This window comes from Prinia subflava, chromosome 2 (genome assembly GCF_021018805.1).
Source record: "Prinia subflava isolate CZ2003 ecotype Zambia chromosome 2, Cam_Psub_1.2, whole genome shotgun sequence".
In the NCBI taxonomy this organism is placed as follows: domain Eukaryota; kingdom Metazoa; phylum Chordata; class Aves; order Passeriformes; family Cisticolidae; genus Prinia; species Prinia subflava.
In genome coordinates, this window is record NC_086248.1 from 77,635,178 (window position 1) to 77,648,561 (window position 13,384).

A 13,384-nucleotide genomic window follows, 5' to 3' on the forward strand; every position below is an offset into this window, starting at 1 on the left:
AGTATACCTCCTCCCTACAGCATATTCACCCTTACAGGACGTTTACACTCTTAAGTAATTTGACCCCAAGGGAACAGAACTTTCCTTCTACTTACTTGCTAAAGTCTAGCACTATAATGTGGATTGACTTCAGCAGCTGGGACACACCAATGCTCCCAGACATATTCAACTCTTAACCACATTGCTCAATGCCCCATCTAACCTGGCCTTGAACACTTCCAGGGATGGGGCATTCACAGCTCTGGGCAACCTGTGACAACTTACTCCACCCTCATTGTAAAAAGTATCTAATGTTCAACATAAGCCTACCTTCTTCCAGTTCAAAACTGTTGGCCCTTTGCCTGTCACTACAGAGCCTGGTAAAGTCTTTCTCCATGCCCCCTTTATACACTGAAAGGCCAGAACAGGGTCTCCCTGGAGCCTTCTTGGTCTCCAGGCTGAACAATCCCAGCTCTCAATTTCTTCATAGGAGATGTGTTCCAGTCCTCTAACAGTATAGCCTTTTCTCTGCCATATTAACTATCCCAGAGCTGCTCTGAAACACCTGCAAAACAGCTGTGCTCTGATACCAACTCCTTAAACCTCACTGACCTGGTGTGAAGTGCTTCAATACACTGCCCCATCAGTCCTCCTCATTCACTGCATACCATCTAAAATAAATGCTGTTACTCATCTTTAGCCCTGCTGCCACTCTCTTCTCCATGTACTGTGGTTTCACAATTGTGAATGGCACAGGAGACTGCTTTAAAAAAAATCGAAAGCTTTTATTTTAGTGCATCTCCTCACTGAGGCTCATTACCAACAGAGATATCCAGAGATAGTCCTTGGACTCTTAGCAAACCCCTACCAAGCCTCCTGCCTATGGAAGAGGAATGCCCCTAGAAGCAGGTGCAGGAAGCCCAGAAGAGCAGTGCAGTTTCTGCTTTCCCAGCTGCAGCCTGGTCACTCCATAGGCACAGAGTCCAGCTCATTGAGGAATCGCTGACACTTTCCCATCAGGATCTTGATGGCTTCGCTCACCAGCACATCCGGAGGCAAGATACCCGTGGACTCCACTGAAACTGCACAGAGACACAGACACAAGTCAGCACAGCCACGGGGCAGCCTCAGCCTCCATTCCTCTGTCCCTCACCTGCCCTTACACCTCACTGCAGCAAGCCACATTTTCACAGCCAGAGAAGCGCTACCTTTGCCAGCAGGAAGCACCAACAGATTCCATCCCAAAGCGAGCAGTTACCCACTGCATTCTGAACGTATGGATGCCGAGGATGGGGAGAGGCACAGAGCCAGCCACACACGCTGGCCAGTTGCTGCTTGTTCACACAAACCATGTCAGGACTGTGGAAAAGGGGGCACTTACAGATGTAATGGTTCCGGACTCTTGCCAGCCGCACAAGGTTTTTCAGACTCTCATGTCGGAAAACTTCTCTGCTGAATGTGTCCAGGCGTGCATTGGCTACTCTTGCCACCTTTTTTCCTGAAGGGAAGATGAAACGAGATGGGCAAATTGCAGCAGGTGAATACCTAATGGTGACTGCACATGCTTACCTCAAACAGGCACTCGCCCCTCACCAAAGGCAGGGAAGATATTAATATAAAGAATTAGCATATACCCAACATGAAACTCCAACCTGGCAGAAAAACCCAAACACAAAGCCTACATGCACCCCTGGGAGGACACAAGAAGTCTCCACACAGCTGCGGGAAAGAACAAGCTCATTACCCAGTGTCACTGAACAGCACTGGAAGCTGCAGTCAGCAGCTGCAGAGCTCTGTGGACAGGTATCCAATGCATTTCAGGGGCATCCCTGTTCATCACCCAACACATCTGCACGTGGCAGCCACTCATCCATAAAACCAGGCTCACAAGAGCATGGCCCATTGATCAGCAAGGCAACATCACAGTGTGGTTTTGTCTCTGCAAAGTTTGGCTCTAACCTCCAATCAGTCTCTACTAAAGCTTGCAAGAACAAGGCACTTAGCACAGGAAAAAAGTACCATTGACGTTCTGGATCTCAATGACCCCGGGGGAAAAGCACTTCTGCAACGTCTCAGCTGCCTCATCCTCAATAGGCTGCAGGAGAGTAATGTCAGGGAGCAGTCGATAACTGGCTGTGGCCACAGGAGAAAACTTGGCATGATCCTTACCTGTATGAAGAGTTAAGAGTCAAGGATGAGAGCAGAACTCAGGGAACAAGGACGCTGGGGCCTCAAGTTGCAGGGGAAAAGCCAGTCCTCCACTCTTCCCCATCACACCACAGTGCCCCAGTCCAAGCACTCCCATGCCTTGTCCTGCTGCCCAGAAGCCAGGACTCACCTATGCCCTTAACACAGTGCATAAGCACATCTATTTCCTGTCCAGGTCGCAACAGTGCAATGAGGATGTCATCGTGAACAGGTCGGAAGTCAGCATCTGGAAAAAGGTCTGTCTGATTCCCCAAGGGCACCCATGTCATGTGCTTGCTGTACACTGCAAAGAGAAGCCACAAGCGTCAGGCAGCTGCTGCTTCAAAGCAGGTCACTCACCTGTACAGGACTCGATAGCAAAAAACAAGTTTAGCAGAATGGAATCAACTCTCCCTATGAGCACAAAGGGCTGAGAAGACAGCCCAAGTCCAAAAAGAAAGACCAAAAAGAAAATACAACATCTGTTTTTAGGACAGAACTCACCTTTATGATTGAAATATAGTTCATCAGGATCAGATGATTCCTTGGCGGCCTGAGGGTTTCGTTTGCATTTGATTTTCAGCTGAAACTGCAGAGTATCAATTTCAGTGCCTTCCTGATCTCCTGGGAAGAAGCACGTGAAATCACACTTCTGCTCAGTTTACACGACCCTGATTTCCTGCTTTGAGAGAATCCTTCAATATTTCTGTTCCATCGGAGACTCTCACCTTGGTTTCTGTACTCAAAGAGCCGAGGGTCAGCTCGGATAGGGATGAGGCCCAACCGATGAGCCAGAATTTCATCCTGCACAATGGATGTGTTGTTGTACACAAAGACCTTCTCTACAGCCATCGTTGGCACCTCAGGGAGATGAGATCAAGTCAGCCTAAGACAATAGTTGAACTACGTGCCAAGAGATTATCCAGCTCAAGTGTCCCTCCTCTCCCACAAACAACTTCCATGCAGACTATTTTGAGTGGTATTTCTGCCAAATCAGGCTATGCAATATACCCTCACACCCCATCTACTCCCATCCCCATCTTTTATAACAATCAATCACAAGAGGTGAAGGGCAGGAGAAAGGGCTTTGGGGCACCCTCAGCCTTTTAGCACTTGGCAGCACTATTCTGTTGGGTTGGCAACACAGCTGTGTCGAACAGGCTGACCCGCAGACAGTGCCAACAGCAGCCCTAGGCCCAGGAGGCGGTATCGCCCATGCTGCTAAAGCCCTAATTCTCTCTGGGCTCCTGGCACGCTTGCGGAACGACCGTGTGCTTCTCTTCCAAACCCCGCAGCTGTCCGCAAGGGCTGACCGAGGGCTGGACATTCCAGGCTCCCTGTCAAGCGAGTCTCGGGCCGGCCCCCCAGGCGAGCAGCCCCGGAGCGGCGGTACCTCGGCGAGCAGGATGCGGCGGAAGGCGTTGGCGATGGCGGCGTCGATGCCCACCATGTCGAACTCCAGGCTGTCCTCCTCCTCACGGATCACGTCCACGCGGAACGCCTGCGGGAGCGGCGCACCGCGGGTCAGGCCGGCCGCGGGGCCCGGCCCCGCACAGCCACGGAGCCCCGCCGCCGGCGCCGCTCACCCACCTCCTCGAAGCGCCGCTGGTCCCAGGCGTCCTCGTAGCCGGGGTAGTTCCCGGGGAAGTCGGTGGTGTGGACCTGCGAGGAGAGGGCACAGCGGGGCCGTGAGGGGCTGCGGGCGCCGGCCGCCCCCCGCCCCGCCGGACTCGCTCACGTTGCGGACGCCGAACTCGCCCAGCACCACGCGGTCCCGCATCTCGTCCGCGCTCCGCCGGGCCGCCATGGGGGCGATGGGCGGCGCTCCCGGGCGCCGGGAGCCGCTCACGGCCGCCGTCACATCCGGCCCCCGCCCATCCGGGCCAGCGCGGCGGGGCCGGGACGGGCACCATGGCCGCGCCGGGGGCGGCGGGCGGCGGCAGGAGCGGTGCCCCCGCCGCCGAATGGGGCGGCTTCGAGGACAACGTGCAGGTGGGGCCGGGCCGGGGGCGGCGGCGGGGCCGGGCCCAGCGGGAGCTGACACCGTGTCTGCCCCCGCGCAGGGTGGCGGCTCCGCCGTCATCGACATGGAAAACATGGACGACACGTCGGGCTCCAGCTTCGAGGACATGGGGGAGATGCACCAGCGCATGAAGGAGGAGGAGGAGGAGGAGGCGGAGGGCGAGGCGGGCGCCGGCGAGGAGGAGGACGGGGAGTTCCTGGGCATGAAGGGGCTGCGGGGGCAGCTGGGCCGGCAGGTCGCTGACCAGGTGAGCGCTGGGCCCCGGCCGCCCCCGGGCACGGGGTCCCTGCCTGCCCGCCCGGCCGCTGCCCGCTCCCCTCTCTCCGCAGATGTGGCAGGTGGGGAAGAGACAAGCCTCCAGGGCCTTCAGCCTCTACGCCAACATCGACATCCTCCGGCCCTACTTCGATGTGGAGCCCGTCCAAGTGCGAGCCAGGTGGGCAGGGCCGGCGGGGGAGGCCGGGGCTCCGCGCCTGCAGGAGCCTGGCTGCCAGCCCCGAGCGAGCGGGCGGGAGTGGGTCCGCCCTGCGGGAAGACTCACGGATGGGCAAACACACCGTGGGTTGTCCCGCCCGTCTTAGTCAGGTCCCGTGGTTGAGCTGGGGGCCCTGTCACCTGGCATTGCTGCTCAGGAGAAGGGGCTCTTTTTGTACTTGGCTGCCTTATGTGGCTTCTATTGGGTTTGCAACACAGTTGTGTCCAACAAGGCAAAGTTTTGTGAGCCTTTGTGAGGAGAGTTACTGTTCCTTCCTGCTGTTCTGTCAATGATCTGTCATCCCTGAGTGGTTCCCTAAACATTTTCATTGAATCTGCTCCTCCTCAGCAAAGTTAACCCCCTGACAGCAAGGTTTTCTTTCTTTAGTGACCTTGACTCACTCTGTAGAAAGAATCCTCTGTCCCTCAAGGCCTGTCAACACAATAGCAAACATTAGTAATGGGTATATGGGATCTTTTCCTTATGAAGCATTTTGTTAACAGTCCTGTTGTTCTTTTTGCGTCTGTTGTCGTTCCCTGTTTTCCTGTGATGCAGACTGCTGGAGTCCATGATTCCTGTGAAGATGATTAATTTCCCACAGGTGAGTTCCCTTTTGCTGAATCAGACTCCATGGCCAAGTGACTGTCCCACAGACACCTTGTAGAATTGTAATAATCCATGTTATTAAAGACTGAGTTTGTTAGGTGTTCTTCTCCCTGAAAATGTTGGTGGCTCCTTTCCACGGTTGTTCCAAACCTCAGTGTGCTGTCACCTAACCTCAGCTGATAGCCTGGGTGATAAACTCCATCCAGTGCACTTCTCACATCACCTGTGCTGGGGACCCTGATATTCAGCTCTAACCAAACTTGCCCTCACCTGTCTCCTCCTGTAGAAGATTGCAGGCGAGCTGTACGGACCCCTCATGCTGGTTTTCACACTGGTGGCCATTCTTTTGCATGGAATGAAGACCTCAGACACCATCATTGTACGTTGAGTTTCAGTGCTGAGTGGTTTGACTGGGCTCTGGGTTGCTGTAGTGACACTAGAAAAGGAGAGGAAACCTCTTCTATAACTGAATAAGCATCTTGCTGAAGAGCAGGTTGATTTGGGGATGCGGCCTTGGGGCTGGGAGGAATGATGTACCAGAAAGTCTTGACACTGCTGCCGGGAGAGCTTGGGGTGTAGGTCCTGTGGCCCCCTGAATGCTGCTGGCCAGCTATTTGATAATGCCTACAAAGGGTCTGGGACTCTCAGGGGTTAATTTGGGTGCTGGCAGGTCACTTCTTTGAGTTCTCATCCTGACACTGTCTCCACAGAGGGAAGGCACACTGATGGGCACAGCCATTGGCACCTGCTTTGGTTACTGGCTGGGAGTCTCGTCTTTCATGTATTTCCTGGCATATCTGTGCAATGCCCAAATCACAATGGTGCAGATGCTCTCACTGTTGGTATGTACTCATGGAGCTGCCCTATGATGCACGCTGGCTGTGTGGTGTTCCAGAATAAGCTTTTTCCAAAGAACAGGAAAAGTCTTTGTAAACTGTCCCAGGTAACTGCACTGGGACAACCTGGAATTCCAGGATGTTCTTCTGACCCACCCCATCCCAGGCACAGCAGTAGTACAAAGAGGCAGTTCCTGTGCAGGTCTCCTGCTTTGCACTTCCTGATTTGAGCCCCTGGTGGTAAAAAGCCAGGAGACTCCAATTTCTCTGGGGCTGGAGGATCATTCCTCTGTTTCACATGTTGTCACAATCCCTGGCAGGGCTGTGCCTCCTTCACATGGATTATCTGTGTGTGAGCTGTTGTTAAAGTTATTGTTCTGGGTGCCTGTTTGGCAGTGAATGAGTGGTTTGTGAGGCTTTGCTGTGGTGAAGTGCTGCAGGAATAGGCTGTTGGTGCTCTTGATCAATGGCCCTTTGTGCGGGACTGGTGCTTGTAACATGGACGTTTTTGTTTTGTCAGGGCTACGGTCTTTTCGGACACTGCATCACTCTCTTTGTCACCTATAATATCCACTTCCACTCCCTCTTCTATATCTTCTGGTTGGTTGTTGGTGGACTCTCTACACTACGAATGGTAAGGGACAGGCAGCCTGGGGTCCTCCTCTTCCTGGGACAAAAAAAAGGGAGGGAAGTGGTTTGCTTTCTGTTCCTTGGCCTGGTGGTTCATTTCACAGCCAGTCGAACTGCTGTGGAGAAAATTATGCTCCTGCATATTTTGGCCACTGGTGAATGGAGATGCTGCTTGGACTAATTACCTCACCCATTCTAACAGCTACAGGGGGTTAATTCACTCCCTTACAGCCCTTGCTGCTGTGGAGAGCCGTGCCCTGAGCATCCTGCACTTTTGGCAATACTGGGCAAGGTTCACCTACACAAAACAGTGTCAAATTACTCAAGTGTGTGGGTGAAAACTGCACAAAAGACTCAGTGCAGCGTTTCTGCAGATTCTCACTGCTTGACCTGTTCTTCTGTGTGTTCCTGACTGCAGTCACAGAGGTTCAGGTAGCAGCTGCCCTGTCCCTGATCACTCCCCTCTCCTAGGTTGCTGTGTTGGTGTCACGCACCGTGGGACATACCCAGCGGCTCATCCTGTGTGGGACTCTTGCTGCTCTGCATATGCTTTTCCTCCTCTATCTGCACTTTGCTTATCACAAAGTGGTAGAAGGTAAGCAAAGGAGATACAAGGACATTCTGTTAGATCTGGGGGAAGAGAAGTTGTTTTTTGTCTCTCTGAGAGAAAGGATGGACACTTTGAATCTGTCCTTTGGGCATCTGTGCCAGTTTCCAACTCTAAAATGACTGCCACTAGTATTTTAGAGGAAGCTGTTCAAGTATGGCAGCAGGTAAACATTGGGATAGTTACTGTGCGCTGAGTTTTAGCACTTAAGACTCAATTTGTGAGGCAGGACCCTTATTACCACAAGTGAAGTGTAACAGCATTGACTGTTCTTGCATCAAGATGTCCCAACCCCTTCCTGAGTATTGTTGAAGTCAGGTTGCTTTTCTCTGATCAGGAAATGTGTCATAAGTATTTTTCCTTCTTTGTTTAATATCTTGTATAGCACAGATAGCAGAAGCTGTTTCTTCCCCAGCTGGTACTGTTAACCAGGCCATGCATGTTCAGGTCCTCCTTCCATGTCTCTTCTTGTTTTCTACTAACAAAGTCTCAACCTCCTTAGAAAAAAAAAAAAAAACAACAACAACCCAAACTCTTCTCTCTCCCCATCTCTAGAGAGTTTCCAGATACCTAAATACGCAGTTCTGCAAGTCTCTTCTATGAGTTTAGGCAGCCAGACCCGTTTGTGGTATTTCTGATAAATCTGCATAATTAGGGGTTATACATAGCATTACAAGTCCTTTTAGATATAAATCTTGTTCTTTCCTGAATTTGTTCTTGTGACAGAGGTTCTGATCTGCAGCTTTTTGGCTGATGAAATAGAATAAAATATACTCCAAGAAATTTTCCTCGAGGCACTCCAAAACTGATTATCAGTCTTGAGAGGGTAATTGCAGAGACTTGAACATTTGCACTGGTCTGTATTTCCTGCCAAGCATGGTCTGTTTGCATTGCAGTGACAAAAACTCCATATTGCAAAACAGCAGCAGCTCCTGGTGTGAGTCTGCCAGTGTATCTCAGGATGAAAGCAGAAAGTCTTGACCTAAGAGCAAGATCTGTGCTGGGATGAAGTAGAAGCAGGATTTTAGCATTTTCCCTCAGCAGAGCAACATCTCTGGCAGTACCTACATGCAGGTCAAATGGCAAGGGACTGAATCTGACACCCTCAAAGCAAAAAAGAAGGTGCATAAAGGTTCTTTTTTCTGTTCTGCAGGTATCCTGGACACATTGGAAGGACCCAACATGCCGCCCTTCCAGAGAGTTGCCCGAGACATTCCAGTAGTTTCCAATGTTGTATTGAACACAACAGCCAAAGCCATTGCATTGACCCTGTAGTTTTACAGACTTGGACTTGCTTCCTTCACTACTTTTGGGGCTGCATAGGGCCACAGTAACCTGCTGCCTCTTAGGAACAGGACAGAACAGCAAGAAGACAACTTGGTTTTGTTTTCCTGGACCTGTGCTCTGCGTTATGGTTTTGGGCAGCTGAGTGGACTCAGCAGAGGTGAGTTGCACCTCAGTGACTCAGAAGAGCTACTCCCCCATCCAGGTCTGGGCTGTCTTGAGTAGAGTGGTTCTGTTGCCTGCATGTTTAGCTGGGATTTCTCAGCACAGTTTGTTCCTTAGCCCTCTTTCCGCTTGCTGATGTAACTCCAGGAGTATCTGCCCTGTTCCTGTCCTGAAGAGGGAAGAATTAAATTGATGTTGGTGCTGAGTGATGTCTTATGCTTGAGCCTGCTTGTCTAATGGGAGCGTGGTGTTTGGGTCTCTGCGCCTTCATCTGTCCTGTCCTAGACTGAAAGCAGGATTCTTTGCAATTTCTGCTGTCCTTCTTCAGATGTTCTGTGATATATGTCCTGTTTTGGGCATGGTAGTTCCAAAGGCACAGGAACTTCACTTTCTCTGGCGATTTTCAGGAACAGCACGGTGTTTAGCCACATTCTCTTTCTTGTCATGCATACTGATCCCTCTCTCCTCACTTTGTCCAAGCTGCTATCTCACCTCACTGTCCCTTCTGCTGGGGATGTCAGAAATGAAACTGTCCCCATGCTTTCGCTGTACCTTTGTTCCTGCCACCCTTCTGCCCAAGTTGCTCCGTGGGTCATGTAGGGCAGCGGGTTTGTGCATGGTCCTCAGTGGATGTTTCTCTTAGGAGGCTAGTTCAGCCCACCCTTGTGCTGCTGGCCCTCATGTCTTCCAGCCATGAGACTCTCATCTCTGGGCAGGAGTGGCATTCTGTTTTCCAGACACCCATTCTGCTGTGTACTGCCTGGCTTTTCAACCTGAGTCTAGGCCGTCTTTTCGAAGGGACTCCTGCAGCCTTGAGGGTCTCTGGTAAACTTTTCTCTGGTGTTTCCATTTAACAAAGGGAGAAATAGCAGAGTGTGTAATGGAAATAGAGTTGGCTTATTAATCTCCAGTGATGCAGGAAAACTCCAGTAAGGATGGGTAAGCAGAGCAGCCTAGTCTAGACTTGCCTGCACTCACAACTGAGTAGTTCAGCCTTCCCTCACTGCTCAGACTTCTACTGGTCTGCAAGTAGAAGCTGTTAAACTGGCTTTCATCTTTTCTCTCCCTGTAGTCCTGGATGTCTAGGGGAGAGGAGCCACCCCTCAAAGAAGCTCATCTTTAAACTCAGGCAGAAAAAATCCCAGGATATTGCCCTTCCTTGGTGTGCCCACAAGCGCACAAGGCAGAATGTCAGAACTGCACTCTTTGGTCCCTTGTTCATATTAATGGGAGAGGATGCAGCTGTAGTAGCATTCAGACTAGTGCCAAGGTGCAATGAAAGAGAGGAAGATAGTGCCAGCTACTGCAATCAGGTTGGTCATCTGCTTCAGTTGAAAAAATTGTCACTGGACAGGACTTGATTATTTTCAGTCACAGACCTACTTTCCACTATGTGCTTATTCCCACATTCATAATTTGTTCCCCTTTTAAGAGCAAAAAGCTTCTCTGCTAAGAATCACATGCGTAACAGGTTCCCTCACGCTCTTCTCTCCTCCTGACCCCCTTCCTTGGGAAACATTTTGGCCGAAGAACAGCATTCAGAGCAGGCTACTTGGGGAAAGTGTTAATTATTTTGGCTAGTAGTCTCCATAGGTTTTTTTTTTTTTGGACCAATTGAACCACTTAAAGCTCCTACAATTTCTGTTACTTCAACTCTTGACAAAATGGAAGTGTTAGTTTGTTAAGCTGCTTCTGGTATTTCCCTCTTTGTATCTCCATGGGAGGTTTGTTTCTAATTCCAAGTTCTTGCCCTGGCAGGCTAGAATAGATCTGTTCCTTTTGGTGCAAACTCTGAAGTACTGGCAGGGGGGGAAGGAAAAGAGACAATTGTCACTAGAGTAAGTTCAGTTGTGAAGAAAAAATCATTCTGCAACAAACTTGTTTGTAACCATTGCTGATCTAGGACACAATTGGAGAACAGCTGTGGCCCCTCCTGCACTGAGCCACTCGGCTGAACCAGAGGGGTGAAGCTGTGCCCTGTGTTTTCTCTCAAAGCACAGAGGAGAGCAGTGAGCAAACTCCTCATGCTTCCTCTGAGCAGCTTGTGTGTTGTGTCAGCTGGGGACATGATTGGGGTGACAACCAACCACCCTCTTGGAACCTGTGGGGCTTGCTCTGCTCCAGTTCTTCAGCCCTGATTAATTCTCTGTGCAGCAGCAGCTGGAAGCTAAACTGTTCTTTACTGCCAGAAATTCAGAACTCGGCTGAAAGCTTCAGCATTGCCTTTCACTGACAGAGAAGGACACGTTTTTTCAGGGAAATGCATGCATGCTGCAGTTCCAGGGAGCATGCTGAGCACGCAGGCTTAATAAAGTACTTGTGGGAGGGCATCTCAATGCTTACTCAAGTCCTCTAGTTATCAGAACAAGCCTTACAACCCTATCATGCAACACTATCTCTGCCTTTGTTTCCTGGCACAGCTCTTGCAGCAAATCTCAAATAATTTTCTCCCTTCTCCCTTGCAGCAAATCTGAAATAACTGACTCATCATTTCCCCCTTTTGAGTAAAGGTAGTTCTGTGTAAGCCCCTCTTTATTAAATATGGAACAAACATATAAAGCTGTCAGATTAGAAGGAGAAAGCTGTATATTAAAGCTGAAAATTAAAGCATCTGTGACTTCCTCCTCCTCTCCTATGCAGTACCCGAGAGTCCAACTTTTCTTACTGTCTGTCCTTGTTGCCCTAATGGTCACCTTAACTGTGATTTTGGGTTACAGGTAGGCTCTTTCTTCTCCCATTTGTTCCCTTCCCTGTGTCTCTCTCACAGTAGTTGCTATTCATCCACTGTTTTTCTCTGTTTGTGAGTTAAATCTCAATGGCATCACTCTTTCTGCTCCCAGTAGGTAAACAATAAATGACCTTCCTCATACCTCCTGGGTGACTGCACATGACAAGGAAGAAATATCTAGTTCTACACAAAATAGCATTGCCAAGGTCCCCTCTGCATAGCCCTGCGTGAGGTTTGGTGAGCCAAAGCTTTGGACCATTAGTTCCTGTGCCACTTTTTTCAATTAATTGAACTTAAAGTGGGTGGGATACTTGTCTCCTCAATGTGCTCTGGCCCCTGACATCAGGCAGTGAAGAGGCCCTAGGGCATCTTCATCAATATTTCGGGACTGCTGCTGTCAATGGAAGTGGGACATGTCCCAAGGGCTCTCCTCCAAGCACCTCTCTAATAATAGTCTGTTTAAAAAGCATGGGTTGAGTAGTGCCAGGCGGTAATTGAGAGGTGAGTCTGAGTGTAGCCTTGTAGTTGACCTGCATGCAGTAGCAGCAGCTGGGACTTTCTTGCCACCCCCTGCCTCTAACCTGAAATCCAGTCCTTTGTCCTTCACCATCCTGCAATCCGTAGGATCTCATTCTCACCTGGGTCTTTTAATGTGACCTTAGAGATGAGCTGCTCCTTTTCTGAAAGCCACAGTACCACAGCTGTACCACAGCTGGATGCTTGCAGCTGCTGCTCCTACTGCAGCACAGATGGGTTGTGAGGCCAGTGATCTGTTCTTGGTGTATCTTGCAGGAACAGTATCAAGGTCATGCATCTCTGTGCAACAGGGAAAGAAAGAGGGTGTGTAGGTATTCTCGAGAGCAGTGATGGATTACTCAAAGGGCATGGTGATTACCCACTCTGGGAGTTTAAACCAAAGTCTTAAAGCTGCTGGCCTTGTCTGATTCAGGACCTAACATGCATCCTCAGCTCAGGTGATCTGCTCCTCTGTTTCAATGGAGAAGTGCTCCATCTCCCCAACCACACCCTATTTTTCTCTTCACCTTCTATCCCCTCTCCCAGGGCCTGGCCTGAAAACCAAGCAGAGGAGCCTGGTTTTGTCCCAGTGTTACCCACGGGGCTGGAATTCACTTGAGCACTGCTATATGCAGCAGCCAGATTAGTTACGTGCAGAAAGCTGCCTACTTAGGCGGTTTAACCTAATTTCCACATCACTGCCTTCCTTTTTCGGCTCAGTGAAGTTGAAAACGCAAGGGCCCTGCTTCCTATTTCTCTCCAAGTACAGGATTACGGGGGGAGAGGAGACAAATCCCTGTGATCCATACCTGTGAATTAGCAGGACGTGGGGTGTGCCCCACATACCTCAGTTCAGGCTGAGGGCACAGGCTGTGTGCTCAGGGATTAGGAAACCTGTGGCCCTTCCCCAACCCTCCAACTTTCACCTCCAAGCAGTTGCCTCCAAGCACTGGCTCTGGCAAGCTCTGGGCCATGAGGAGCGGATCAGACTGACCTCGCCACTAAGTCATGGGTCGAGGATTCAGGTTTAGTAGATTTAAGTCTTAAACGCCACTGAAGCCACGGAACACCGCAGTTCCTCGGACCAAGCACCCAGCGTGCCGTGGCCTAATGGCTTGGGCCTCTTTCCCCGGGTGGGAGCGGGGCTGGCATGGAGAGTCTTTCCCTGGTGCCTCTTCCACCCTCTCTCCCGTCCTGCAGCCCCGCTCGGGCAGGCCCCGGCCCCGCCATCTCCTCGGGGCAGCGGGCAGCTGCCAGCGGGCGCTGCCGCCGCGCCCGCGGGCTCTGAACGGCGTGGGGGCCCGAGATGCCCGGCGGGATACCGGGCTGCGATGAGGGACGCCGGACG

The 13,384-nt window shown here is 51.0% G+C and overlaps 2 protein-coding genes across 2 annotated transcripts; one reads left to right on the plus strand and one right to left on the minus strand.

The window, feature by feature from the left end:
* Positions 1-743: 743 nt before the first annotated feature.
* Positions 744-4,049, minus strand: POLR1C (RNA polymerase I and III subunit C). The gene is made up of 9 exons (XM_063390650.1): positions 3,905-4,049; positions 3,757-3,828; positions 3,560-3,667; positions 2,895-3,027; positions 2,671-2,790; positions 2,318-2,470; positions 1,999-2,148; positions 1,361-1,477; positions 744-1,061 (listed from the first exon to the last, which is right to left on the minus strand). Exons 1-9 carry the CDS (start codon positions 3,971-3,973, stop codon positions 943-945), a joined length of 1,041 nt encoding a protein of 346 aa, XP_063246720.1. The 5' UTR covers positions 3,974-4,049; the 3' UTR covers positions 744-942.
* YIPF3 (Yip1 domain family member 3) lies at positions 4,001-11,427 on the plus strand. The gene is made up of 9 exons (XM_063390651.1): positions 4,001-4,158; positions 4,230-4,436; positions 4,519-4,625; positions 5,220-5,265; positions 5,557-5,649; positions 5,981-6,112; positions 6,627-6,740; positions 7,208-7,331; positions 8,497-11,427. The coding sequence occupies exons 1-9, from the start codon at positions 4,078-4,080 to the stop codon at positions 8,616-8,618; spliced, it is 1,026 nt and encodes a 341-aa protein (XP_063246721.1). The 5' UTR covers positions 4,001-4,077; the 3' UTR covers positions 8,619-11,427.
* Positions 11,428-13,384: the final 1,957 nt, after the last annotated feature.

Coding starts and splice junctions, on each gene's coding strand:
- POLR1C (XM_063390650.1), bottom strand. CDS start 3,973: ATGGCGGCCCGGCGGAGCGCGGACGAGATGCGGGACCGCGTGGTGCTG. Junction 3,668..3,756: donor ACCAGCGGCGCTTCGAGGAG/GTGGGTGAGCGG, acceptor CCGCTCCCGCAG/GCGTTCCGCGTGGACGTGAT. Junction 2,149..2,317: donor GCACTGTGTTAAGGGCATAG/GTGAGTCCTGGC, acceptor CTCTTCATACAG/GTAAGGATCATGCCAAGTTT.
- YIPF3 (XM_063390651.1), top strand. CDS start 4,078: ATGGCCGCGCCGGGGGCGGCGGGCGGCGGCAGGAGCGGTGCCCCCGCC. Junction 4,626..5,219: donor CCCGTCCAAGTGCGAGCCAG/GTGGGCAGGGCC, acceptor CCTGTGATGCAG/ACTGCTGGAGTCCATGATTC. Junction 7,332..8,496: donor TTATCACAAAGTGGTAGAAG/GTAAGCAAAGGA, acceptor TCTGTTCTGCAG/GTATCCTGGACACATTGGAA.